Source organism: Neomonachus schauinslandi, chromosome 9 (assembly GCF_002201575.2).
Source record: "Neomonachus schauinslandi chromosome 9, ASM220157v2, whole genome shotgun sequence".
NCBI classification, from domain to species: Eukaryota; Metazoa; Chordata; class Mammalia; order Carnivora; family Phocidae; genus Neomonachus; species Neomonachus schauinslandi.
The window spans coordinates 1,627,721-1,655,535 of record NC_058411.1 but is presented as its reverse complement, the minus strand read 5'-3'; the positions used below and the strand labels follow the sequence as shown (position 1 = coordinate 1,655,535).

General features: G+C 42.2%; 1 protein-coding gene across 1 annotated transcript in view; it reads left to right on the top strand.

Moving 5' to 3' along the window:
* The window catches only part of TDRD9 (tudor domain containing 9), a 115,314-nt gene that overhangs the window by 27,731 nt on the left and 59,768 nt on the right, over positions 1-27,815 (top strand). The window contains exons 4-9 of the mRNA XM_021679715.1: positions 289-386; positions 2,004-2,225; positions 3,116-3,238; positions 6,079-6,159; positions 8,641-8,805; positions 21,956-22,059. Coding sequence (XP_021535390.1) covers positions 289-386; positions 2,004-2,225; positions 3,116-3,238; positions 6,079-6,159; positions 8,641-8,805; positions 21,956-22,059 — 793 coding nt within the window. The remainder of the gene's footprint in view (positions 1-288; positions 387-2,003; positions 2,226-3,115; positions 3,239-6,078; positions 6,160-8,640; positions 8,806-21,955; positions 22,060-27,815) is intronic.

The following is a 27,815-nucleotide window of genomic DNA, read 5'->3' as shown; positions in this document are numbered from 1 at the left end:
TTTCATCTTAGGAGGTGGTGCTAAGCCTACCACGTTGATGGCTGTGATGGAGGTGGAAGTCTGCTCAGCTTGTATAAATGATTAATAGTGGGTACTGAGGAAATTTACTGGTTACCCTGCTTGCATTGTTAGCCTGTAGAATGTACTTTTGCATTTGTGTGCGTGTACATGTATATGCCGTATATATAGATTAGATATAACTATATATAGATTAGACATAAGGTTGGGTTGTTTACCTTCTCCTTTTTCAGATACTTAATTGTATTTGTTTGTTTTGTCTGAATACAGGTGCAAGGCCATCTTCGGCTAAATTAAGCAATGTGACATGCATCCCAGAGACAAATTATAAATATCCTGATTTGCCTATAAATCGATGTAAGGAAGAGGTAAAAGTATTTTTGTCATAATATAATTCTGCTGTTTGAATAAATGTCTGAGGCCCAACTTTTTGGTTTATAGAGTGAAAGTGGTGAGGTGCCAGGCAAGCATAAATGGCTTGTGCCAGACTCGGGGGCGGCCAGAGCAGCATGTGCCCGGGCCTCATAATAACCGTGTTGATGGTCTTCCTTTTGGCTGTACTTTCATTTGTTCAGCCTTCCCTCCTCTGAGATAGCTGTAGGGAAACACCTCTGCAGTCCCCAGGAGAGCTGCTTCTTGGAAAAAAACTCACTGCCAAGTCTTTTTGTAAAGTAATAATGTACCCTGGCCACAGTTCTCTCTAACATTCTACTGGCCTATTAATTGATTTGATCAGTCATTGATATATCATTTTATTAAACAATGCTGGGCCAGATAATTGCAGCAGGCTGATTACGCTTTTAATTAGTTACACGTTTTTAAACCAGGTCAGAAATGAGCATGTTGAAACATTTAACATACTAGTGGAAGGATCAGTTACAGATAAAACTAAACCATAAATGTTCCAAATTTAAGGTTTGTTTTAGTGAGCCATAAACTTTTGTGGAATATATATTCTTTATTAATTTTTAGAGGCTTAAACTCATAATTTGTATTCCCTGACCATAGCAATTGCCAGAGAGATAAGAGCTTAGATAAATTTAGGGTGGAGTCAAGGAGTGGTGGGTAGGAATTAGATTGGAGTTTTAAAAATGCTCCATACAGTCTGTAAGTGATACAGTGGAAATTAATTGAAAACGCATCTGCAGAATTTCAAATGAAATTTTAAAACCAGGGCCTGGGTGGCTCAGTCAGTTAAGTGTCTGCCTTTGGCTCACGTCCTGGGATAGAGTCCCGAATTGGGCTGCCGGCTCGGCGGGGAGTATGCTTCTGCCTCTGCCCTTCCCCTCGGCTTGTGCTCGCGCTTATGCGCGCTCGCTCTCTCTCAAAAATAAACAAAATCTTTAAAAAAAAAAAAAAAGAAAATTTTAAGCCACCTGAGGGTAATAACAGCAGTACTTTCATGTTTCTCAGAATTATATAAGATTCATTACAAAATTTTAAAATAATAGGTCTTTAGACTTATTTAGACTATGGAAATCCTTGAGTGTTTTCATTTTTTTTTTAAGATTTTATTTATTTGAGAGAGAGAGCACGAACACAAGCCAGGGGGGAGGCAGAGGGAGAAGCAGGCTCCCCACTGAGCAGGGAGCCTGATGTGGGGCTCGATCCCAGGACCCCGGGATCATGACCTGAGACGAAGGCAGCCGCTCAACCGACTGAGCCACCCAGGTGCCTCAGGTGTTCTACGTTTTTGGATGGAGATTTGGAGGCCTGGAGCGCTGGGGCTGCGCTGGCTTGGCTTTCTGTGGCTGTTAGCAGTTCCTATGCTCAGCGGTTGGATTGCTTTTCCGAGTAGCAGCCATTTGTAGCCTTCTTTCTCTCTATTGTGATATTTAGATGGTTAGGTAATAATTTAACTTTTAAAGATGAAAGGAAGATAAATCCTGAATATCCTCCTAAGGTAAAGTTTTTGACTTCTAGGTAATAGTCTATGTCATCATTAATTTTGTGGCAATTTCAAAAGAACTTTTTTTTAATTCTAGGTTATTTCTCTGATCGAAAGTAATTCTGTGGTGATTATACATGGTGCCACGGGTAGTGGTAAAAGTACTCAGCTCCCACAGTATATCCTGGATCATTATAGTCAGCGCTCTACCTACTGCAACATTGTTGTGACCCAACCTCGGAAGATAGGGGCCAGCAGTATTGCCAGATGGATCAGTAAAGAGCGAGCCTGGACGTTGGGTGGGCTGGTGGGCTATCAGGTGAGATTGAGAGCAAGACGTCTCCCTCCTTGTGAATTCTTTATTCCATATAAGTTGATGATAAGATGTGGTTATTTTCTTCTGGAAATGGAAATGAAACCAGTTGCTTACAGAGCAGAACTGTGGTATAATTTAAAAAAAAATAGTGAAACTGAATTTCTTAGCCAATTTCTTTTAAAGATTTTATCTATTCATTCCAAAGAGAGCGAGGGAGCCCGCGCACGAGTAGGGGGAAGTGTAGAGGGAGAGGGACAAGCAGACTCTGTGCTGAGCATGAAGCCGGATATGTGGCTTGATTTCTGGACCCTGAAGATCATGACCCAAGCCAAAATCAAGAGTTGGACTCTCAACCAACTGAGCCACCCAGGTGCCCCTGAAAATAGTGAAACTGAATTTCTTGGTAATAACTTCAGTTTCTCAGTTGAACAGGAAAGAAGTGAGAATTCTCAGACTCGTGGGTTTTGTAATTTTTCTTTGTATGTAGAGGTCTTCATACACTGTTGTCTTAACGTAAAAATGATACAGATGAGACATGACTAGATAAGCCATAGTTCCCCCCCCACCGAAAAAGAGAAGAAAAAAATCAACTTGACAACAGCTTTTGTTTTTGTTTATTTTTAAGTAGGCTCCACACCCAGTGTGGAGCCCAACGTGGGGCTTGAACTCATTACCCTGAGATCAAGACCTGAGCTGGGATTAAGAGTCAGATGCTCAACCAGCTGAGCCATCCAGGCACTCCAAGAACAATAGTTTTAATTTAAGTTCTGTATTTTTTATTCCCTTTCTTACTTATCTTCAATAATAAATGGACATAGCCTTTTTTGGTAGTTAAATGCAAACCATTTAAACCTGAAAGTTTTCTCCTTTCTCTTTTCCTTCCCTACTTTTAGGTAGGGTTAGAGAAGATAGCAACAGAAGACACCAAGTTAATTTATATGACAACAGGGGTCTTGCTTCAGAAAATTGTTAGTGCTAAGAGTTTGATGGAATTCACCCATGTCTTCATTGATGAAGTAAGTACTTCTTTTACATAGGTCTGCTCTGATATTCATGTTCTTATTTTAGAAGAGAACCCTGCAAATTACTGTAAATGTTCCCTCCTTGTAAAGTGTCAAAAAGTACTGTGGGTCTGTATCTGCCTTATTCTGTTCATGAATGTTGATTCTCTGGACGTTGCTACTTATGCTAATTTAACTTTATTAGTGATGCCAAAACTTCTGCTAATTTAACTTTATTAGTGATGCCAAAACCCTCATTTACATTTTTCATAAAATTATGCAGCAGTTCTCTCCGCTTTATAGATAAAGCTAATAAATACATAAATTAGTATATTTTAATTAAACATTATCCCATGAAGTAATATTGTACACCACTGTCTAATACAAGAACAACTTTCTTACTTAAAATCAGTACGATATTAAAATATTAAAAATCATTAAAAATTAATTAAAAATATTTTACAAATGTTCAAGTACTCTGAGTTCTGTATTTTTAAAGGTTTTATGTTGTTGTTGTACATATGATATAATTCCTAAGCTCCTAGGAAAATGGTGCAAGAAACTAAGGTTACTTTGCAGAAATGCCCTGATAAATGTTTGTTTTATTATGTTAATCACCATGTTCAGGATTTTTCTTTATGATTTTTGGCATTTTTGAGTGTCTTTGGATTAGATAGGAGGAAATGCAGGTTTCATGGGCAGCGTGCTCAAAGGTGGCATTGCCAAGTTCACAGTAGTTATCGCTTATTGAGCCTTAAGTGGAGGGCTCCACACAGCAAATGGTGTTGCGGGGTGCGCCCTGGGCAGTTTACTCTGGAGCTCTGCCGCTGGCATCCTTGTGTATTTTCTGTGTATCCACTGCCTTTCTGTCTAAGTGGGCTTCTTGCGCACACATCCCTGAGTGACGAGGACACCCCATCCATCTGTGTTACTGACTTCAGTCCTTCCTGAAGCTGTGCCATCATAGCTCCTGTTGGCTGCTCTCAGCAAGAGCTTGCTCTGCAGGGCACCGGTCGCTAGCAGAGACCTGTCTTGTCACTCTGTTAACAACAGCTTCTGGCTCTACTGTATCCCCAGCTCCTAGTAGGCATGCCGATAAGTATTTGCTTCAGCAGAGGTTGGATTGGATTATACTTGAAATTGTAGGTTTATAAACTATTGTTCCAATTGTGTGGGATGATTGAATTTCAAAGCAAATCTAAGAGCAAAGATTGAAGATGGCCACGCAGTTGAAAATGGGATGCTAATGTTTTTAACTTCTCAGCTCTTAAAAAATAATAAACTAGTTTCAGGTAAGCCGTTCATTCAAGAAGCTTTTTTCTGGTACCTGCCTCATCAGGTGCCGAGGTTATAAAGACAAGTAAATCGTGGTTTCTCCTTTCAGCCAGTCTCCTGGGGAGACAGATACCTGCTGAGGTATGTGTGTTTATGTGCTATGGAGAAGGCCAGTGGCAGAGAGAGGGCTGTGGGCATCCTGAGGAGAGAGGGGTCCTCAGAGCGGGAGAGGAGGCAGGGTGGCTTCGAGAGCCCAGGGAGAAGCCAGGTCGTTAGCATCAGAGTGTGGAGGTCGAGCTAGAAGCTGAGGAGATGTCACTTTGGGGCTCTTCACTGATGAGAGTATTTTTCCTTCTCAAGGAAGAGACAGAATGTTTATGTTGAGGAGGTGTTCTGGAGTCCGATGATAGAATGACATAAGAATTCGATTTATAATGGTGTTTCTAGGATTTCCAGCCATGGACATGAACATTAAATACTTTCCAGCTGCTGTTTTTTTGTTTTTGTTTTTGTTTTCTTTTCTCTGTCCTCCCTTCCCCGTCTCCCCTTTGGTGGGGAGTGAGGAAGGGGTAGGACCTGGAACAGACATGGCTGTGGAATAAATCATTGGGCCTTTTACTCCGAGGGGAAGAGAGCTCCCTCTTTCAGACTCTGTAGCTAATCTCTCCACTTTGGCAGCAAAATGTCCCAGAATAGAATCTTCCTGTGCCCTTATGCAATGAGGTATCCTGGCTACGTGACCAAGTAGAGGGTTCTTGTGAAAAAACAGCCCCACGCAAATGTTGGCTGGTTCTGGGGCCGGCAGAGTAGGGGGAGGCTGAGGGAGCTGTGGGACCTTGGGTGGGCTCTGCTTGAAGGGCTCCCACCTGAGGAGGGGGCAAGTAGCTGCTCTCCCTGAGTGGTAGAACTTGGAGTGAACCATCCAGGGGTGACCCCCTTGACACCATTTCCCCAGTGCTCCTGCAGCTCGCGCTGGTGTCCTTAGCTCCTGACCTGGGTGTGCTTTCCCTGCTTTTGACTGATCTAACTGTTCAGAGACCACCTTAGCCCGCCCTTGGGAACACAGCTCTGCACATCATGGATGGGGTACGCTGCTGTCCAGCCACAGCTTTCACCCTGTACTTACTTGCTAAAATAAGTGTAACATGAGACTGAGGCAGAGGTGTGTGGCTGGCCAGGGATAGCATGGGGAGGCTGGTCCAGTTGTTCTCTGTGCTGAGGATGTCTGGGGGTGATTTTGGTTGTTATAGTGATCCAGGGACATGATTGGCATTGAAGGGGCAGGCCCAAGGATGCTAAACATTACTCTGCCCAAATGCCAGTAGGGCCCCAAAGAGAAGCACGGGGGTGGGGGGTGTGGACAGTGACATGCCTCTTCTGTGCCCTCTCGTTTGCGGTTGTTCCTGGCTTTCTCTTACCTGGGAGTGATATCAGTCCCAAGGAAGTACCTTTAGCAGAGAGTGAGAGCAGATTTGTCCCCAGTCTCCTGGGTGCACCATTAAAACCACTTCCCTCTGTTCGTTGGGCAGTCATGTGTGTGTTGCTTGATATGTGGGGTGCCCCGCTTTTTTATTTTGTAGGTACATGAGCGAACTGAAGAAATGGATTTCCTGCTGTTGGTGGTCCGTAAACTTTTAAGAACAAATTCACGTTTTGTGAAGGTAAATTTGATTTCATGAGTAACAGAAATATTTAGGGTTAAGGCTTATTATTTAGTTTTATTTCTCTTTATTTTTACAGAAACAGTTGAAAGCAGTGACTCTTAAAAAATTTGTTGTCACACGTACTTCTCCACATTTTGCTAGGAAGCTAGCTCAGGGGCATTTTCTTAGGATCAGAGTATGGAATACTTTTTGGTTATTATGTTGCATTAAATTCTAAAATTTTCTCCAGGCAGAAAATGATGTAATAATAGTTGACTCTAATGAAATGCTGGGTGTTGGTTGAATGCACTGCTTTTGGTTGAAAAATTACCACAATTTGAAGGTATGTGAATATATCTGTAATCTGTTTTAAAAACAGCACCGGAGCACGTGGAAGCTTGAGAGCGGTTATGTGGGCAGCTGTTGTAGAGACTTCTGTTTGGGTTAACTGAAAGTCCGTGGGGATGTGAGCATTGTTTGCATCTTATGTGAACTAAAAGGAGCAAGGTGTGAACCAGACCAAAATAATGAGGGGTTATAATAATTATGCATTCTGGACATAGGCCATCCCTGTGTGTGGGGACAGCTTTCTGAAGGGCAGCCATGGTTGCCGTGAGGTGTCACCGTGTAAAGGGCTGTGACAGGGTTTATTGCTGTTGGAAAGCAAGTTGCTTTCTAAACATAAAGTGTCTTGTCTTCCAGTGTGTCGTCTCTTTATTTGCTTATGGAAGCATTTCTTCTCCTTGCCCCGCCCCCAAGATGGGGCTGTCAGCCTCTCACCTGGTGGGCGCTAAATGAATGGAACCTGACATTGCACATGGTTGTCTTATTGCTTGAGGTGATTGTAAAAAGGATGCAGGAATTTGGCTGTTTTATTCCTTTTTTGGACTCTTAAAAGATGACATTAAAGATTGTTCAACAAATTGGGGCCTTTCTCAGTTGTCATGTTAAGACTTTTCTACTTTTAGTTAGATACTGACTTAATTACGTTTTTTTTAGTTTTCGGTAGGAAAGAGAACTAAGAGTACTAGTGGATTTTAAAAAGTCTACCACACTGCTGAAAATGGTGGCCAGGAATTTGGTACCTATCATATAAATCGGAGGAAACAGTTAGTTTCAGTATTTTCTTAATTTATTAAGAAACTTACGAAGCAGAATATTTTCTGGGCCAAGAAATTAGAAGTCAGGTTCTAGATGGCATTGTACAGAGTTTTTTGAAATGCTCAAAAATTCTTTTTTTATTACTTTTTAAAAAGAGAGCTGCTGCCGGAGACTTCGATTCAGGAGTCTTGAAGTGTGGGCAAATGGGCCTGAAGGTCTTCCTTTCTGCCACACAGACCCGTAGAGGTTCCTGGCTCTGTGCCGTCCCTGGCAGGTGCTGACCCCGCTTCCCCTGCTGGCTGACCATGCTCAGCCCAGTCTCACCCTGGACAAGCAGGTGTCTCGGGCTGCCACGTTGTCTCTTTGGAGGCGAAGCTGGTGGCAGTGTGGAATCTTGGTTGCCCTGAGCAGTCTGACTGATGACCGCATGCTGCCTCAACAGAACAAAGGCCCTGCGTGTCGTGTTAGCCTCACTATCCTTTGGAAGATTGTGTAGAGATCATCTACTGTGACTGGGTCTGCCCCTTGGGGCCGTTCTTACATCCAAGTGGCTTCTCCGAGCCTTCCTTCCAACATCAGGCATCTCATCTTAAAGTGAATTCTGGTTAATATGCTTTTAAAATACCCTTTGGATCTAATGTCGAAGGAGAAAATTGGCATATTTTGTATGCCCACTAACTGCAGATAATGCCTGTATAAAGTTACTTTTCTGCTATGATGCACACACCGTAGAGATCCTACTCGCCAGGATGCAGTGGGTAGTCAGCAGCCAGCAGAGAGTTGTGTTTACCCCTGGTGAGCATTTCTGAGGCTGGTGGGTGGTGGGCATTCTTCGTTGAGCTGCTGCCTTATGTAGGGCACATCTGGTGTGCTGTGAGTGCTGCCCCTGTTTTCACGGCCGAGTCTCTTAAAGGTATCCTCTCATACTGCATTTCTGGCAAAACTAACACCTGAGGTGGGTCCCCAATCCTCTGTGTCTTGCTCAGATCTGAACTGGTTCCTCTTGGCTTAGAACCAAGCTTTTCCGACTCCATGTCTACCAGGGCTGCTCTACTCCCTCACTTTCTGTAACACCTCATCTAGTAACTTACTCTGTTTTGTTTTCTTTTACAAAGTTTCATTTTAGATAAATGGTTATAATTCAGCTTTATTGGACATGTAGTTTCTCATTTGATAAAATTATTTAAGATAATAAATAATTTAAATAATAAAAGGTGGTATCTCCGAGCATTCTTCAAACTGCAATAATTAGTATTACACTAGGGATTAAATCAATGTATTCTACTAAAATTTTGAAAATTATTAAAGCAGAAGACAAGCTTGGCATTTTAACAGTATTTCATTTCAGTTATTATTATGACTGTTTTATTTGTTTTAACGGTTTCTCTTATTCTGTAGGTAATTCTCATGTCGGCCACCATCAATTGTAAAGAGTTTGCACATTACTTTGCTGTTCCTGTTCAAAACAAGATGAACCCTGCTTATGTTTTTGAAGTGGAAGGAAAGCCCCATTCAATTGAAGAGTATTATCTTGATGATTTGGGGCACATTCATCATGGCAGGGTATGTTGGAATGCATTCTTTTATAGTGAATGTACTTTTGTGTTTGATTAAGCCTGCTTTCATCAGCTGCAGTTGTTAATACTGTAGCAGAGCTTGAAGTCCCAAGCTGGGAGATGGTGGGGGGTAGGGACTGGAGAAGAATAAGTGGAAGGAACCTTCCGTGTTTGTTGTAAACCATGAGTGTATAACCACTCACATTGTATATTCCGGTGAAAATTATTGACTGGCTTTATACTTTGTTGATGAAAAATGTCAGATTCTGGTCATCTACAGAATTGTGGATTCATTTGCGGGTGGGAGGTACTCTTATTTCAAATTTTATTTTGATTAAACCGCTTCTTTTATTTTTTTTTTTTAAAGATTATTTATTTGAGAGAGACATCAGAGTGAACAAGACAGACAACACAAGTGGAGGGGGGAGCTGCAGAGGGAGAGGGAGAGGCAGGCTGCCCGCTGAGCAGGGAGCCTGACGATGCGAGGCTTGATCCCAGGACCCTGGGACCATGACCTGAGCCAAAGGCAGATGCTTAACTGACTAAGCCACCCAGGCGCCCCCAAACTGCTGCTTTTAAGACAAACTTTACTGCTCTAGACTGAAGGAGGGACGTATTGTTGTGGTGCAGAACTGTGATAATGTATTCTTATGAACAGCTGCAGTTGAATCCAAATTATTTTCACCTGGGTAATACAATCACAGGATTTGAACATCAAAAAGTATGAGCAGGTGTAAACTATGTCCTTCCTACTCCTGCCCTCTGCCCAGCTTCCCTGCCAACAAGAGGAAACCACTGTTAAGGAGTTCTTAGGAAGCATTGCATAAATTGGTATGTGTGCGGGAGCAAATGCAAACCTACTGTCTCCCCTTTACAGAAAGGGCAGTGCTCCTTCTGCGTTGACCTTGTGTTCTCATTCACCCTTTCATGTCTTTTCTCGTCAGTACATGGTTTCTTCATTCTCTTTTTTAGAGCTATATTCTGTTCTTTCAAGTGCATATGTCATTCTGTATCTCACTAATCTCCAGTGTTTCTGGGCCTTTTTTTCCCCCCCCAAGATTTATTGATTGATTTATTTAGAGGGGAGAGGGGCAGAGGGAAAGGGAGCAGGCTCCTCTCTGAGGGCTGAGCTGGATGCGGGGCTCCATTCCAGGATCCTGAGATCATGCACGACCTGAGCTGAAACCAGGAGTCCGCCCCTCAACCAACTGAGCCACCCAGGCCACCCCTCTGGGCTTCTCTTATAAAAACAGTGTTGCAGGAGAACAGCTCTGCACGTGTGACAGTGTGTCTTAGAGGCCAGGCTCTCCCAGTCTTAGTAGCACTGTTGACATTTTGGGCCAGTTCTGTGTGGTGGGGGCTGCCCTGTGCATTCACCTTAGGATATGGAATAGCATTTCTGGCTTTGACCCACTGGATGCAAGTAGGGTCTCCCATTGTGACAACCAAAAATGTTTGCAGGCAATCTCTGGGGAGTAAGCTGCCCCCGTTGAAGACCCTGGTGTAGGTGAGGCCTTCCTAGAAAATAAGTTCCCGGAAGTGGAATTGCTGGTCAGATGGTTTATGCATTTGTAATTTTGATGGATGGGGCCAAAGTGCTCTGTCTGGCAGTTTGACTTTTATTACAAACATTTGTGATGTGAATGTAAACAATAGTCCTGACGACAGTGAGTTGACTGACTAGGTTCCACCTAATGTGAGAAGACACATTTTGTCAAATCTAATTGTGTCAGAGGGAGGCCAGTGATGGCCATTAAAATGTAGCATGTCTTGTTTTTCCAACTTTTTAAATGACGTGTTTAAAAAAACCAAGAGAGTTAAAAGAATTTTAAAATGAACATCTCCATATCTATCACCTAGATTCTATAGTTCACGTTTAGTTTGTAGCATTTAAAAATGTCAGAACAAAGAAACTGTTATATTACTATAACTAAACTTAAATTTATTTAGATTTTATTGGTTTTTCCCTAATTTCCTTTTTCTGTCCTAGGATCCCACATTGCTTTGAGTTGTCATGTTTCTTTAGGCTCCTCTGGGCTGACAGTTTCTCAGATGTTTCTTATTTTTGAGGACCTTGCAGTTTTTAGGAGTACTGGTCAGGTATTTGTAGGATGCCCCACTATTAGAATTTTTCTGATGTTTTTCTCAAGAGTATACTTGGGGCTATGTGTTCGTGGAGGAAGACCACAGGGGTGAAGTCCTATATTGTCGTGTTGCGACCACCAGCATAGCTCATCCCTGGTGATGCTGGCCTTGATCTCCTGGCCAACGAAGTGTTTGCCAGGCTTCTCCCTTGTAACGTTACCCCTTTCTTTTTCTTGCGTGCGTGCGTGTGTGTGTGTGTGTGTGTGTGTGTGTATGTTTGCCTGCACATTGTATGCATGTTTGGTTCGTTCCTTTGCTCATTGCCTGTCACCCCTAGTGAGATGTAAACAGGGTAAGGAGGGACATGTCTTCTTCTTTGCTCTTTGGAGACAAGTCACTAAATGCAGCCCATATTCAAGGTAGAGGGGAGAGGACGCTTATTTATCATATTTTAAAATTCTGCATTTTCTTAAAAAATTTTTTTTTAAAAGAGTATTATTTTTTTTAAAGATTTTTTATTTATTTGACAGAGAGACAGTGAGAGAGGGAACACAAGCAGGGGGAGTGGGAGAGGGAGAAGCAGGCTTCCCACGGAACAGGGAGCCCAATGTAGGGGTCGATCCCAGGACCCTGGGATCATGACCTGAGCCGAAGGCAGACGCTTAATGACTGAGCCACCTAGGTGCCCCCCCAATTTTTTTTTTTTTTTGCATTTTTTGACCCATTTTGGAGTGTGAGAGTAGCAGTGGCTTACAAGTCTCTCTTCAACTGGCCATTAAGTGTTGGAATCATTTAGAAGATTACTAAGGATATGCTGAGGAGTTGGGTCAGGACTGAGCATTTGCCCTCTGAGCCTGCATGATCTCGGCAGCCAGGGCCGTTCACCAGCCAATGGCTTATGTTCCATAGGTTGGAGAACACCTGGTTTTAGCATTCTATACCAAATACTGTGGTACTTAATAGGTACTTGGTAAATATTTCAAAGAATGAATAATTAAGACCTAACTAGATACTAACTTTAAGCCTTACTAAATTTGTGTTTTGTATAGATTCTGCTGAATGGTTTTTGGAGTCAGGGGACTTTGGTTAAAATTCTCATTTTATTATTATTACTACTGCCATCATATTACCTGGGTGTACTACCTAATGTCAGTAGGAGAAGCACCCTTCCTTCTGTGGAACACCAGCCTTTCTCCCTTCCCACCTTCTTAAGGACCTTTTCTGATTCACTGTTTACCCCTCCTCGCTTTACCTTAACTAGCTCCTTCTCTCCTGTCCCTTTCTTGTCCCCATTTATTTTTTTCTTTTTAAAAACATTTTTAAAATTCAGTTCATTAATATATACTGTATTATTAGTTTCAGAGGTAGAGGTCAGCGATTCATCAGTCTTGTATAATATCCAGTACTCATTATATCATGTGCCTTCCTTAATGTCCATCACCCAGTTACCCCATCCCCTCACCCCCCTCCCCTCCAGCAACCCTCAGTTTGTTTCCTGTGATTAAGAGTCTCTTCTGGTTTGCCTCCCTCTCTGATTTCATCTTGGTTTTTTTCCCTCTCGTCTTCTATGCTCCTCTGTTTTGTTTCTTAAATTCCACATATGAGTGAAATCATATGATGATTGTCTTTCTCTGATTGACTTATTTCTTATTTTTTTTTTTAAAGATTTTATTGACAGAGAGAGAGACAGCGAGAGCAGGAACGCAAGCAGGGAGAATGGTAGAAGGAGAAGCAGGCTTCCTGCTGAGCAGGGAGCCCAATGTGGGGCTCGATCCCAGGACCCTGGGATCATGACCTGAGCTGAAGGTAGATGCTTAACGACTGAGCCACCCAGGTGCCCCTCTGATTGACTTATTTCACTTAGCTTAATACCCACTAGTTTCATCCATGTTGTTGCACTTGGCAAGATTTCATTTTTTGATGGCTGAGTAGTATTCCATTGTGTATATATATATACCACATCTTCCTTACCCATTTGTCTGTTGATAGACATCTGGGCTCTTTCCATAGTTTATCTATTGTGGACATTGCTGCTATAAACATTAGGGTGCAGGTGCCTCTTTGGATCACTACATTTGTATCTCTGGGGTAAATACCCAGTAGTGCAGTTGCTGGGTTGCAGGTAGCTCTATTTTCAGCTTTTTTGAGGAACCTCCATACTGTTTTCCAGAGTGGTTGCACCAGCTTGCATTCCCACCAACAGTGTAGGAGGGTTCCCCTTTCTCCGCATCCCCGGCAACATCTGTCGTTTCCTGACTTGTTAATTTTAGCCATTCTGACTGGTGTGAGGTGGTATCTCATTGTGGTTTTGATTTGTGTTTCCCTGATGGCAAGTGATGTGGAGCATTTTTTCCATGTGTCTATTGGCCATTTATATGTCTTCTTTGGAGAGATTCTGTTTGTGTCTTCTGCCCATTTCTTGATTGGATCATTTGTTCTTTAGATACTGAGTTTGGTAAGTTCTTTATAGTTTTTGGATCCTAGCCCTTTATCTGATAAGTCATTTGCAAATATCTTCTCCCATTCTGTTGGTTGTCTTTTGGTTTTGTCAACTGTTTCCTTTGCTGTGCAAAACCTTTTCATCTTGATGAAGTCCCAATAGTTCATTTTTGCCTTTGTTTCCCTTGCTTTTAAAGACATGTCTAGCAAGAAGTTGCTGCAGCCAAGGTCAGAGTGGTTGCTGCCTGTGTTCTCCTTTAGGATTTTGATGGACTCCTGTCTCACATTGAGGTCTTTCAACCATTTTGAGTCTGTTTTTGTGTGTGGTGTAAGGAAATGGTCCAGTTTCATTCTTCTGCATGTGGCTGTCCAATTTTCCCAACACCATTTGTTGAAGAGACTTTTTTCCATTGGGTATTCTTTCCTGCTTTGTCGAAGATTAGTTGACCATAGAGTTGAGGGTCCATTTCTGGGCTTTCTATTCTGTTCCATTGATCTATGTGTCTGTTTTTGTGCCAGTACCATACTGTCTTGATGATGACTGCTAGAAAAGCTTCCACTTTCTGCATGAATGACAAGATGGAAAAACTCACCCCAGAAAAGAGAACAAGAGGCAGTACTGACTGCCAGGGACCTAATCAGTATGGATATAAGTAAGATTTCAGAATAACGATTATAAAGATACTAGCTGGGCTTGAAAAAATCATAGAAGACACTAGAGAATCCCTTTCTGGAGAAATAAAAGAACTAAAATCTAATCAAGTCGAAATCAGAAAGTCTATTAATGAGAGGCAATAAAAAATGGAGGCTCTAACTGCTAGGATAAATGAGGCAGAAGTGAGAATTAGTGAGATAGAAGACAAAATGATAGAGAATAAAGAAGCTGAGAAAAAGAGAAACAACTACTGGATCACAAGGGGAGAATTCGAGAGATAAGTGATACCATAAAGCAAAACAATATTAGAATAATTGGGATCCCAGAAGAGGAGGAAAGAGAGAAAGAGGGGCAGAAGGTACATTGAAGCAAATTATAGCAGAGAACTTCCCTAATCTGGGGAACGAGACAGGCATTCAAGTCCAGGAGGCAGAGAGAACCCCTCAAAATCAATAAAAAAAGGTCAACATCCTGACATATAATAATGAAACTTGTAAATCTCAGAGACAAAGAGAAAACCCTGAAAGCAGCTTGGGATAAGAGGCCCATGACCTACAAGGGTAGAAACATTAGACTAGCAGGAGACCTATCCACAGAGACCTGGCAGGCCAGAAAGGACTGGCATGATATATTCAGAGCACTAAATGAGAAAAACATGCAGCCAAGAATACTTGACCAGCTAGGATGTCATTCAAAACAGAGATAAAAAGCTTCCAGGACAAACAGAAACTAAAAGAATTTGCACTAAACCAGCCCTACAGGAAATTTTAAAGGGGATCCTTTAAGCAGAGAGAGAGCCCAAAAGTAACAGACCAGAAAGGAGCAGAGACAATGTACGGAAACTGACTGTACAGGTAAAATACAATGGCACTAAATTCACATCTTCCAGTAGTTACCCTGAATGTGAATGGGCTAAATGCCCCAATCAAAGGACACAGGCTATCAGATTGGATAAAAAAACAAGACCCATCCATATGCTGTCTGCAAGAGACTCATTTTAGACCCAAAGACACCCCCAGATTTAAAGTGAGGTGGGAAAACCACTTATTATGCAAATGGACATCAGAAGGAATCTGGGGTGGCAATCCTCATATCAGACAAATTAGATTTTAAACCAAAGACTATAATAAGAGATGAGGAAGGAAGGACACTGTATCCTACTTAAAGGGTCTATCCAGCAAGAAGATCTACAGTTGTAAATATCTATGCCCCTAACATGGGAGCAGCCAATTATATAAGCCAATTAATAACAAAATTAAACACATTGATAATAATACAATAGTAGGGGACTTCAACACCCCACTCACTGCAATGGACAGATCATCTAAGCAGAAGATCAACAAGGAAACAAGGGCTTTGAATGACACACTGGACCAGATGGACTTCACAGATACATTCACAGCATTTCATTTTAAAGCAACATAATACACATTCTTCTCGATTGCACATGGAACATTCTCCAGAATAGATCACATACTAGGTCAGAAATCAGGTCTCAACTGGTACCAAATGATTGGGATTATTCCCTGCATGTTTTCACACCATAATGCTTTGAAACTGGAACTCAATCACAAGAGGAAATTTGGAAAGAACTCATACATGGAGGCTAAAGAGTGTCCTACTAAAGAATGAATGGATCAACCAGGAAATTAAAGAAGGATTAAAAAAACTCATGGAAACAAATGAAAATGAAAACACAGTGGTTCCAAACCTTTGGGATGCAGCAAAGGCAGTCCTAAGAGGGAAGTATACAGCAATACAAGCCTTTCTCAAGAAACAAGAAAAGTCTCAAATACACACCCTAACTTTATACGTAAAGGAGCTAGAGAAACAACAGCGAATAAAGCCTAAACGCAGCAGGAGAAGAGAATTAATAATGATTAAATCAATGAAATAGAAACCAGTAGAACAGATCAACGAAACTAGGAGCTCGTTCTTTGAAAGAATTAGTAAGATTGATAAACTCCTGGCCAGGCTTATCAAAAAGAAAAGAGAAAGGACCCAAATAAATAAAATGAATGAAAGAGGAGCGATCACAACCAACACCAAAGAAATAAAATTATAAGAACATATTATGAGCAACTATATCCCAACAAATTAGGCAATCTGGAAGAAATGGATGCATTCCTAGAGATGTATAAACTATCAAAACTGAATCAGGAAGAAATAGAAAATTTGAACAGACCCATAACCAGCAAGGAAATTGAAGCAGTAATAAAAATCTCCCAACAAACAAGAGCCCAGGACCAGATGGCTTCCCAGGGGAAGTCTACCAAACAGTCATTCATTCATTCATTCATTCATTTATTATGTTTGTCACCATACAGTAGTACATCATTTGTTTTTGATGTAGTGTTCCACGATTCATTGTTTCCATATAACACCCAGTGCTCCATGCAGTACGTGCCCTCCTTAATACCCATCACCGGACTAACCAATCCCCCCACCTCTCTCCCCTCTAGAACCCTCAGTTTGTTTCTCAGAGTCCATAGTCTCTCCTGGTTTGTCTCCCCCTCCGATTCCCCCCCCTTCATTTTTCCCTTCCTTCTCCTAATGTCCTCCATGCTATTCTTTCTGTTCCACAAATAAGTGAAACCATATGATAATTGACTTTCTCTGCTTGACTTGTTTCACTTAGCATAATCTCCTCCAGTCCCATCCATGTGGATGTAAAAGTTGGGTATTCATCTTTTCTGATGGCTGAGTAATATTCCATTGTGTATATGGACCACATCTTTATCCATTCGTCTGTTGAAGGGCATCTCAGCTCTTCCCACAGTTTGGCTGTTGTGGACATTGCTGCCATGAACATTGAGGTGCATATGGCCCTTCTTTTCACTACATCTGTGTCTTTGGGGTAAATACCCAGTAGTGCAATTGCTGGGTCATAGGGTAGCTCTATTTTTAATTTTTGAGGAACTGCCACACTTGTTTTCCAATGTGGCTGTATCAACTTGCATTCCCACCAACAGTGTAGGAGGGTTCCCCTTTCTCCACAACCTCTCCAACATTTGTTATTTTCTTGCCTTGTCAATTTTCGTCATTCTAACTGGTGTAAGGTGGTATCTCAGAGTGGTTTTGGCACAAGAACAGACACATAGACCAGTGGAACAGAATAGAGATCCCAGATATGGACCCTCATCTCTAGATGAGAATCTCTGACAAAGCAGGAAAAAATATGCAGTGGAAAAAAGTTTCTTCAATAAATGGTGCTGGGCAAATTGGACAGCTGTATACAGAAAAATGAAACTCAACCATTCTCTTACTCCATGCACAAAGATAAACTCAAAATGGCTGAAAGACAGGAATCCATCAAAATCCTAGAGGAGAACATAGGCAGTAACCTCTTTGACATTGGCCACAGCAGCTTCTTTCAAGACACGTCTCCAAAGGCAAGAGAAAAAAAGAAAACGGAACTTTTGGGACTTCATCAAGATAAAAAGCTTCTGCACAGCCAAGGAAACAGTCAACAAAACAAAGAGGCAACCCACAGAATGGGAGAAGGTATTTGCAAATGACACTACAGACAAAGGGCTGATACCCAAGATCTATAAAGAACTTCTCAAACCCAACACCCAAAAAAAACAAGTCAAAAAATGGGCAAAAGACATGAACAGACACATCTCCAAAGAAGATGTACAGATGGCTAACAGACACGAAAAAATGTTCATCATCATTAGCCATCAGGGAAATTCTACCAAACATTTAAAGAAGAATTAATACCTATTCTTCTGAAGCTGTTTCAAAAAGTAGAAATGGAAGGAAAACTTCCAAACTCTTTCTGTGAGGCCAGCATTACCTTGATCCCCAAACCAGACAAAGACCCCACCAAAAAGAATTACAGAGCAATATCCCTGATGAATATAGATGCAAAAATTCTCACCAAGATACTAGCCAGCGGGATCCAACAGTACATTAAAAGGATTAATCACCACAACCAAGTGGGATTTATTCCTGGGATGCAAGGGTGGTTCAATATCTGCAAATCAGTGTGATACACTATGTAAATAAAAGAAAGGACAAGAACCATATGATCCTCTCAATAGATGCAGAAAAAGTATTTGACAAAGTATAGCATCTTTTCTTGATTAAAATTCTTCACAGTGTAGGGATAGAAGAAACATACCTCAATATCATAAAAGTCATATTTGAAAAGCCCACAGTGAATATCATTCTCAGTGGGGAAAAACTGAGAGCTTTCCCCCTAAGGTCAGGAACACACCAGGGATGGATGCCCACTCTCACCACTGTTTGTTCAACATAGTACTAGAAGTCCTAGCCTTAGCAATCAGACAACAAAAAGAAAGAAAAGCCATCTAAATAGGCAAAGAAGTCAAACTCTCACTCTTTGCAGATGACACGATACTCTATATGAAAGACCCAAAATACTCCACCCCAAAATTGCTAGAACTCATACAGGAATTCAGCAAAGTGGCAGGGTATAAAATCAATGTGCAGAAATCAGATGCATTTATATACACTAATAATGAGGCAGAAGAAAGAGAAATTAAGGAGTTGATCCCATTTACAATTGCACCAAAAACCATAAGAAACCTAACCAAAGAGGCAAAGGATCTGTACTCAGAAAACTAGAGAACACTCATGAAAGAAATTGAGGAAGACACAAATAAATGGAAAAACGTTCTATGCTCATGGATTGGAGGAAGAAATATTGTGAAAATGTCTATGCTACCCAAAGCAATCTATACATTCAGTGCAACCCCTATCAAAATACCATCAACTTTTTTCTCAGAGCTAGAGCAAACAATCTTAAAATTTGTATGGAACCAGAAAAGATCCCGAATAGCCAAAGTAATGTTGAAAAAGGAAACCAAAGTGTGGCATCACAATCCGACTTCAAGCTCTGTTACAAAGCTGTAATCATCTTGTCCTCATTTAAACGGAACCAAGTCTCTTTCATCTTAAAAATCTCCCTCGTTAAGTCCCATGTTTCTCACAGCTTTTGCCACACTTTGTCAAAGCACCCAGTGTTTTCTCTGCCTCACGTTCATTGTGGCCTGGCCCCCAGTGCCCCTGCTCTGAGATGGCATTTGCCAGAATCACTGGGGACCTCCTTTAAGTCAAGAGCCCACAGCCCTGAACTTATCTTGACCTCTCTGTAATATTCAACACCGTTGGCCACTTTGATTTTCTTGGAAGTCATCTTACCCTTGGGGCCAGTGTTGCCCTTCTGGTCCTTCTGTTGTCAACTCTGACTTTTCAACAACCTTTGAAGAGTCCTTTTCATTATTTTCAACTGTTTTTTTAAATTAAATTTAATTTTTTTTTAAGATTTTATTTATTTGACAGAGAGAGGGACACAGCAAGAGAGGGAACACAAGCAGGGGGAGAGGGAGAAGCAGGCTTCCCGCCGAGCAGGAAGCCTGATGCGGGGCTCGATCCCAGGACCTTGGGATCATGACCTGAGCTGAAGACAGACACTTAATCATCTGAGCCACTCAGGCACCCCTGTTTGTTTTTTTGTCTTAAAGATTTTATTTATTTGACAGAGACACAGCCAGAGAGGGAACACAGGCAGGGGGAGTGGGAGAGGGAGAAGCAGGCCTCCCGCTGAGCAGGGAGCCCGATGCGGGGCTTGATCCCAGGACCCTGGGATCATGACCTGAGCCGAAGGCAGACGCTCAACGACTGAGCCACCCAGGCACCCCATCCTGTTTTTTTTTAAACAGACCCACCCCACCCTTAGAAAAGTACATAAAAGGTAACTGTGCACTCCGATGAGTCTGTGGAGGGAGCCTCCATGACCTGCAGTCTAAGTCCCGACGTCGAGCATGGCCCAGCCTGCAGCTCCCCGTGCCCCTCCGCCCCTCCACCCCTCCGCCCTGCAGCGGGGCTTTTGGGACCTCCCATTTCCAGGTGTGCAGTGATCATGTAAAGGGATGGTGAGGAAGGTGTGAGGCAGGTGGAAATTCCCTTCTTGCTCCCTCTGGGTGCCCGGCTGCCTTGTCCATTGGTTTTCGACCATTTGTAGTGCCCATTCTTACACACCTCTCGCTCTCCTCCTGGGCATACATAGCTGACTGGCCTGGGCAAGGCCGGCTTGTGGTGTGGTGGCAGACGTGTGGGGCCGTGGCCTCGGCGTGGGGCAGAAACACTGGAGCTTCTGCCCCTCCCTGTTGACAGGGTCCTCCACCAGTGGGACAGGTGTCCCCACCTCCCCCAGTGTGAATAAAAGTGCTTCGCTTCACATTTCTGTCCCTGTCCCTCTGTGTTGTTTTTGTCTGAGCTTTCCATCTGACAGAATCTGCTTGTGTGCTCTGACCACACTGTGCCATCCAGGAAAGCAGAGGCCTTGTCTCTTGATTGCCTCTGACTCTTGCATGTGGAGGGGACAAGTTCAACAGTGGATTGGTAGGTCCATAACCAACTTACTTATATTTCCTTTGTTACCTGTGTGAAGTCTGCTTGTAGAGAGCGTGGCTGTGCTCAGTATCTTAGCACAGTGTTTAAACAATATTCTTTGGCCTTGGCTTCTAGAACTCTGTGAATACTTTTGAATTGATGGCATGTCTTTTCTGTGGTTTGTGTGTAGGAAAACAGTTCTAGATGGATGTGAATGCCACATTGGAGTCTGAAAATTATACTTTTTTTCTATTTCTATTTTGTACAATTGTGTTACGGTTATTATTTGGATAAAGTAGAATATGATTTCAGGTAAAGTTTGAACAGCAGGAATGGATTTATTAGGCATGTTTCTTCACAATTACTGATGATTAGTAAAAGACAGTTTTTCATACGTTAATAGGATTGTAATAATAATGGAAAATGGTTTATTACTATTTGACTCAATTTACTCTAAAAATTGGAAAAAAAATTTGCGTTTGTGGCTAAGTTCTTACCACCTGTAGACTTTTGATGTGTCCTTCACAAAGTCAAATACAATGCCTTGAACATAGTACTTGATAAGTAAAATGATTAAATAAACAAAAAAAAGCCTTCTTACTCTTGGTGCAAGAAAACTCAATATGGCTATGAAATAGATTTTGTGCAAATTATGTCGTATCTGTTGTGCTGGATATTGTAGAGAGCGTCTTTTTTTTTTTTTTTTTTTTAAAGATTTTATTTATTTGAGAGAGACACAGTGAGAGAGGGAACAGAAGCAGGGGGAGTGGGAGAGGGAGAAGCAGGCTTCCCGCTGAGCAGGGAGCCCAGTGCGGGGCTCATTCCCAGGACCCTGGGATCACGACTCGATCCGAAGGCAGATGCTTAAGGACAGCCACCCAGGTGCCCCACCATAAGAGACTCTCAATCACAGGAAACAAACTGAGGGTTGCTGGAGGGGAGGTGGGTGCGGGGATGATGGGGTAACTGGGTGATGGGCATTAGGGAGGGCATGCGATGTAATGAGCACTGGGTGTTATATAAGACTGATGAATCACTAAATTCTACCTCTGAAACTAGTAATACAGTATATGTTAATTGAACTTAAATAAAAAAATAAAAGTAGTCTGGTGACCTCCTAAACCTTGGCAGATAGATGACACGGTTATATTCAAATTTAAGTTGGCAGATGTACATGGGATATTAGCTGTTCCTGGTCCTTGTGATTATGATGGTGTTGACGTAACAGGGCTTGTTGAGGTAGATGCTTCACAGAGGGGCAGGCCGCTGGTGCTGGGATCAGAAACTCCTCTGGGTTCCATACACATTTGGAGCAACTTAATTCTGCCTGCAAACTAGATTGCCAGAAGGACATTTCCCTTCTGTATGTTTGGCTCCTGAGTCCATCCTTGCTCCAGTAACGGGGTCAGGGATGTGTACTAGGACATCCCATGTATGTTGGGAGCCTTGAGTAGAGCTTGACACTCAGCAAGTGTTCACATCTTGGGTGAAGATGATAGTCTTTCTATCGGGGGTATTTGTTACCGGGATACACTAAAGAGAGTCGCCCTTCCAGCCCCAGAACCCCCTTGTAGTCGTGTTCGGATATACCAGCTTTTTCTTTTACTGTGTCTAGCTCCCCCCTTGTGTCCTGGAGGAGCCAGTGATTCCTAAGGACATATATGAAGTTGCCGTCTCCCTGATCCAGATGTTCGATGACTTGGACGTGAAGGAGAGAGGGTAAGAAACACTCTGCCTGGCAGTGTGCTTGAAGTATGATTTTTAAAAATGTGGTATTCATTTAGACACTTTTTAGTGTTTTTATAATGTTAAGATATAACCGTAGATACTTTTTCCAGTAGTCACTGTATATATTTTAAAACAGTGTTAGTACATTGCAATTTTTTTTTACTGAACATTTCCACTTTAGTTAAAACCAAGTACAGTTTTAAGACTGACAGTTTTTTTTTGTTGTTTGTTTGTTTTTTTGTTTTTAAATTTATTTATTTATTTATTTGAGAGAGAGAGAATGAGAGACAGAGAGCATGAGAGGGAGGAGGGTCAGAGGGAGAAGCAGACTCCCTGCCGAGCAGGGAGCCCGATGCGGGACTCGATCCAGGGACTCCAGGATCATGACCTGAGCCGAAGGCAGTCGCCCAACCAACTGAGCCACCCAGGCGCCCAAGACTGACAGTTTTAAAAGCCAGAAATCACAGCCTGAAGAGAGAGTGGTTTCCAGACGTGCTGAGTCCTGTCACTCCTAGTCTGAGGCAAAATGGAAGGGACCAGGCTAGGAGAAGCAGTTGAGAGCCTTTCTTTGCCTTCGTTTGTGTTTGTCAGGAGGATATGCTCCTGACTCACAGCAGGCTCCTTTGTCATCCAGTTTTTCACTCTATGTTTAGCTGGACCTTTGAAACCAGGAACCTATTTTCCCTTAGGAACAACTTCAGGTTATAAGTGGTGGTTAGAGTCTGTAATTTAAAAAATGTACTGCTTTCTGGACCTTTCTGTGCTCATTGTACTACAGTTCCTACATAGAGTTTATCTGTCATAGCGATGGACACCGAGGACGTAGAGTCCCCCCCCCTCACGACAGCCAGAGTGTGAGTGTGGGTAGCTGGTGGTCTTATAGGCCTGACACCCACACCTGTGCCTCTCTCCTTTTATGTTAGTTGCTAAGTGTAAATACCTGTGAAGTGTGAAGTTACTCGTGCTCTTACGTTCCTCCGGAGCATGGCCTGACAGTGAACCCGCGGTAACCCAGTCTCTTGCCCCTCCAACCTGCTTGCACTTGCCTAGTATCGTAGCTGTGTTTCTGAGCTCCCACCGATGTTTGTTATGTTTACATTATCAGTGTGTTTTGATTTACCCAATATATATCGTTTTATTTACTCGTTACTCTGTCTTACATCTTAGACTTTCCTTAGATCGTTTTCGTTCTTCCTAAAGTACATCTTTCTAAAGTTTTTAAGGGTCTGTTGGTAAATGTTCTTAGTTTTTATTTTGCCAAAAATGTCTTTATTTCACTCTCATTCTTTTTTTATTTTTTAAAGGTTTTATTTATTTGAGAGAGAGAATGAGAGAGAGAGAGAGAGAGCATAAGAGGGGAGAGGGTCAGAGGGAGAAGCGGACTCAGGGAGTCCGATGCGGGACTTGATCCCGGGACCCCAGGATCATGACCTGAGCTTAACCAACTGAGCCACCCAGGCGCCCCTTTCACTCTCATTCTTGAAATAGTTTTGTTAGGTGTAAAATGTGGGTGGTTCTTTCTCTCCTTATTTCTGCTTTTTCTAATTTTTTCATTTAAATAACTTTAGTGAGATGTAATTTGCATACATTAAATACAACCATTTTTATTTTTCCTTCTGTATTTTGATGATGTTTTCCCAGAGCCTGGCTTCTCTTATTGCAGTGAGAAGTCACCTTTTGGTCTAACCCCTCCTTGTAGGAATATCTGCCTTTTGGCTCCGGCTGACTTTCAGCCACGCTCTTACTCTTAGAGGAACTATGGTGTGACTTCTGCAAGCAGGTGGGAGTTACTCTTCTGTGATCTTGCTTGAGGTTCGGCGGGCTCATGGAGTGGGAACATTGGTGTCTCTGAAGCTGCCTGACAAACTTTCATCCAGTAGAGTGAGCATTCACTGATGATCCTACCACATGGATGGTGGTCTAATGTAATCATTTGTTCTTACTGCCTGGAATTATTCTATAAAGAGGAATTTCCCTTTTATTACCCTGCTTCTTCTCTCTCTCTCTTTCTTTTAATATCACAGTGCACTCATAGATTTTTTTCCCTTAAAAGAGACTTTATTTTTTAGAGCGGTTTTAGGTTCACAGCAATATTGAGGAGAAAAGCACAGAGTTCCCATATACCCGTTCCCTGACACATGCACGATGTCCCCATCTTGCACTGGAGTCCTACCTTTGTTTTAAATGACACATCATTATCACCCACAGGCCATAGTTTACTTCAGGGTTCACTGTTGGTGTTGTACGTTTTGCGGGTTTTGACAAGCTTATGACAACGCATATCCACCATTGTGATACCGTGCAGAATAGTTTTACTGCCCTCAGATCCTCTGTGCTCTGCCTGTTCTTCCCTACCCCCCACCCCCCGTAACCCATGTCAACCTTCTTAATTTCTCCATAGTTCTGCCTTTTTTGCGGTGTCATGGAGTTGGGAATCATACATATGCAGTCTTTTCAGATGGGCTTTTCCCCCTTAGCAATATGTATGTAAGTTTCCTCCATGTTTTTTCATGGCTTGATGGCTCATTTCTTGTTAGCGCCAAACAGCATTCCTTTATCTGGATGGACCGCAGTTTATTTCTCCATTTACCTACTGAAGGACATCTTGGTTGCTTCCAGGTTTGGGCAATTTGAATAAAGCTATTGTAAATATCTCTGTGCAGATTTTGTGTGGACATGTGTTTTCAACACCTTTGGGTAAATACCAAGGAGCATGATTGCTTGATCATGAAACGCAAGTATGTTTAGTTTTGTAAGAAACCACCTAATTGGGGCGCCTGGGTCGCTCAGTTGGTTAAGCATCTGCCTTCAGCTCAGGTCATGATCCTAGGGTCCTGGGATCGAGCCCGAGTTGGGCTCCTTGCTCAGCAGGAAGCCTGTTCTCCCTCTCCCTTTGCCCCTCCCCCTGCTCATTGGCACTCTCTCTTGATCTCTCAAATAAATAAATAAATAAAATCTTAAAAAAACCAAACACTTAAGTGTCTTCCCCTGTGGCTGCACCATTTCACATTCCCCACAGTGAATGAATGAGAGGCCCTGTTGCTGCACATCTGCACTGACATTTGGTTTTGCCGGAGTTCTGGATTTCGGCTGCTCCATTTTGTTTGGTTACTGTCAGAGTGTTGTTGTGAATTATGACCTTCAGCATTATATTGTCCCCTTCTTTGTCTTGCTTAATGCTGGGGGTCTGAATTCTACTTTGTCATGTTTCAAGATTGAAACCCCTACTTTTCTTTGCCTCTAAAACCTTTGCGATCCCTTTATTTTCATTCTTTTTTAAAAAAGATTTTATTTTACTTATTTATTTGAGAGCGCTCAAGCAGGGGAAGGGGCAAAGGGAGAGAGAATCTGAAGCAGACTCTATGCTGAGCACAGAGCCCGACGTGGGGCTCGATCTCAAGACTGCAGGATCATGACCTGAATTGAAACCAAGAGTTGGACGCTCAACTGACTGAGCCACCCAGGCGCCCCTCCCCATAGTCTGTTCTAGAACATTTTCATCATCTCAAAAAGAGACCATGACCTTTTTGCTCTCTTCCCTCATCCTTCCCCTTCACCCCCAGCTCTAAGTGACCACTAGTCAACTTCCTGTCTCTGTAGGACCTTCATATGAAGGGAATCTGATCTTTGGTGACTGACTTCTTTCACTTACTGTAAGTTTTCAAAGTTCATCCATGTTGCAGCATATGTCAGTATTTTATTCCTTTTTGGGGATGAATAGTACTCAGTTGTGTGGATATACCACGTTTTGGTGATCCACTTGTGCATTGATGGTGATTTAGGTTCTCTTTCTCCTTTTGTCTTTTATGAATAATGTTGCTGTGAAAGTTTACGTGCAGGTACTTGTGTGGACATTTTTCTTGCGTATATGCATAGGAGTGGAATTGTTGAGTCATACGGTCACTCTGTGTGTGACCATTTGAGGAAGTGCCAGACTGTTTTCCAGAGCATCAGCATCGTTTTACATTCCCACCAGCACCTTAGGAGGGTCCTGATTTCTCCACATCCTTGCCACTACTGGTTGATATCTGAACTTTGCTTGTAGCCTTCCTAGTGGCCATGAGGTGGTAGTACATTGTGGTTTTGATTTACGTTTCCCTGATGACTAATGATGCTGAACATCTTTTTATGAGCTTCCTGGCCCTTTGTGTATCTTCTTTAAAGATACATGTATTTATATTTAGAGACGTAAGTCCTTTGTCCATTTTTAATTGGATTATTTTTTTATTACTGAATTGTAAGAGTTCTTTATATATTCCAGATACAAGCTCTTTACCAGATACATGATTTGCAAATTTTCTCACATTCTGCAGATTGTGTTTTTATTTTCTTGCTGGTGTCTTTTGAAGCACAGAATTTGTAATTTTGGTAAAGTCTGATTTGTCTACTTTTTCTTTTGTTGCTCATGCTTTTTGTTGTGACCTAGCTAAGAATCCATTGCCAAGTTCAGGCTTATGAAGATTTATCCCTGTGTTTTCTTCTCAGAGTTTTATAGTTTTGGCTCTTTCATTTAGGTCTTAGGTCTTTTTTTTTTAAAAGATTTTGTTTGTTAAAGAAAGAAGGAGCAGGGGGAGGGGCAGAGGAAGAGGGAGAAGCAGACTCCCTGCTGAGCAGGGAGCCGGATGTGGGCCTTGATCCTGGGACTCCCAGGATCATGACCAGGATCATGACCTGAGGCGAAGGCAGACACTTAACCGACTGAGCCACCCAGGTGCCCTAGGTCTTAGGGCTTTGAATTAATTTTTATGTATGTGTAAAGTGAGAGTCCAGCTTCATTCTTTAGTGTGTGTGCTATCCATTTGTCCCAGCACTGTTGGTTAAAAGACTCTTCTTTCCCCATTGTATGGCGTTGGCACGCTTGTTGAAAATGAGTTGCGCATAGACGTATGGGTTTATTTTTATTTTTATTTTTTTTTAAGATTTTATTTATTTATTTGCGAGAGAGAATGAGAGACAGAGAGCACGAGAGGGAGGAGGGTCAGAGGGAGAAGCAGACTCCCCGCTGAGCAGGGAGCTCGATGCGGGACTCGATCCCGGGACTCCAGAATCATAACCTGAGCCGAAGGCAGTCGCTTAACCGTATGGGTTTATTTTTAGACTCTAAATTCTATTCTGTTGATCTATATATCTATCCTTGGGCTAGTACCACACTATCTTGATTACCATTGCTTTGAAGTAATTTTGAAATTAGGAGTGTATGGGTCTCATAACTTTATTCTTTTTTTTTAAATTTTATTTTATTATGTTGTTAGTCACCATACAATACATCATTAGTTTTTGATGTGGTGATCCACGATTCATTGTTTTCGTATCACATCCAGTGCTCCATGCAGTACGTGCCCTCCTTAATACCCATCACCGGGCTAACCAATCCCCCCTCCCTCCTCCCCTCTAAAACCCTCAGTTTGTTTCTCGGAGTCCATAGTCTCTCATGGTTCATCTCCCCCTCCAATTTACCCCCCTTCATTTTTTCCTTCCTTCCTTCTCCTAATGTCCTCCATGCTACTCCTTACGTTCCACAAATAAGTGAAACCGTATGATAATTGACTTTCTCTGCTTGACTTGTTTCACTTAGCATAATCTCCTCCAGTCCCATCCATGTTGATGTAAAAGTTGGGTATTCATCCTTTCTGATGGCTGAGTAATATTCCATTGTACATATGGACCACATCTTCTTTATCCATTCATCTGCTGAAGGGCATCTCGGCTCTTTCCACAGTTTGGCTATCGTGGACATTGCTGCTATG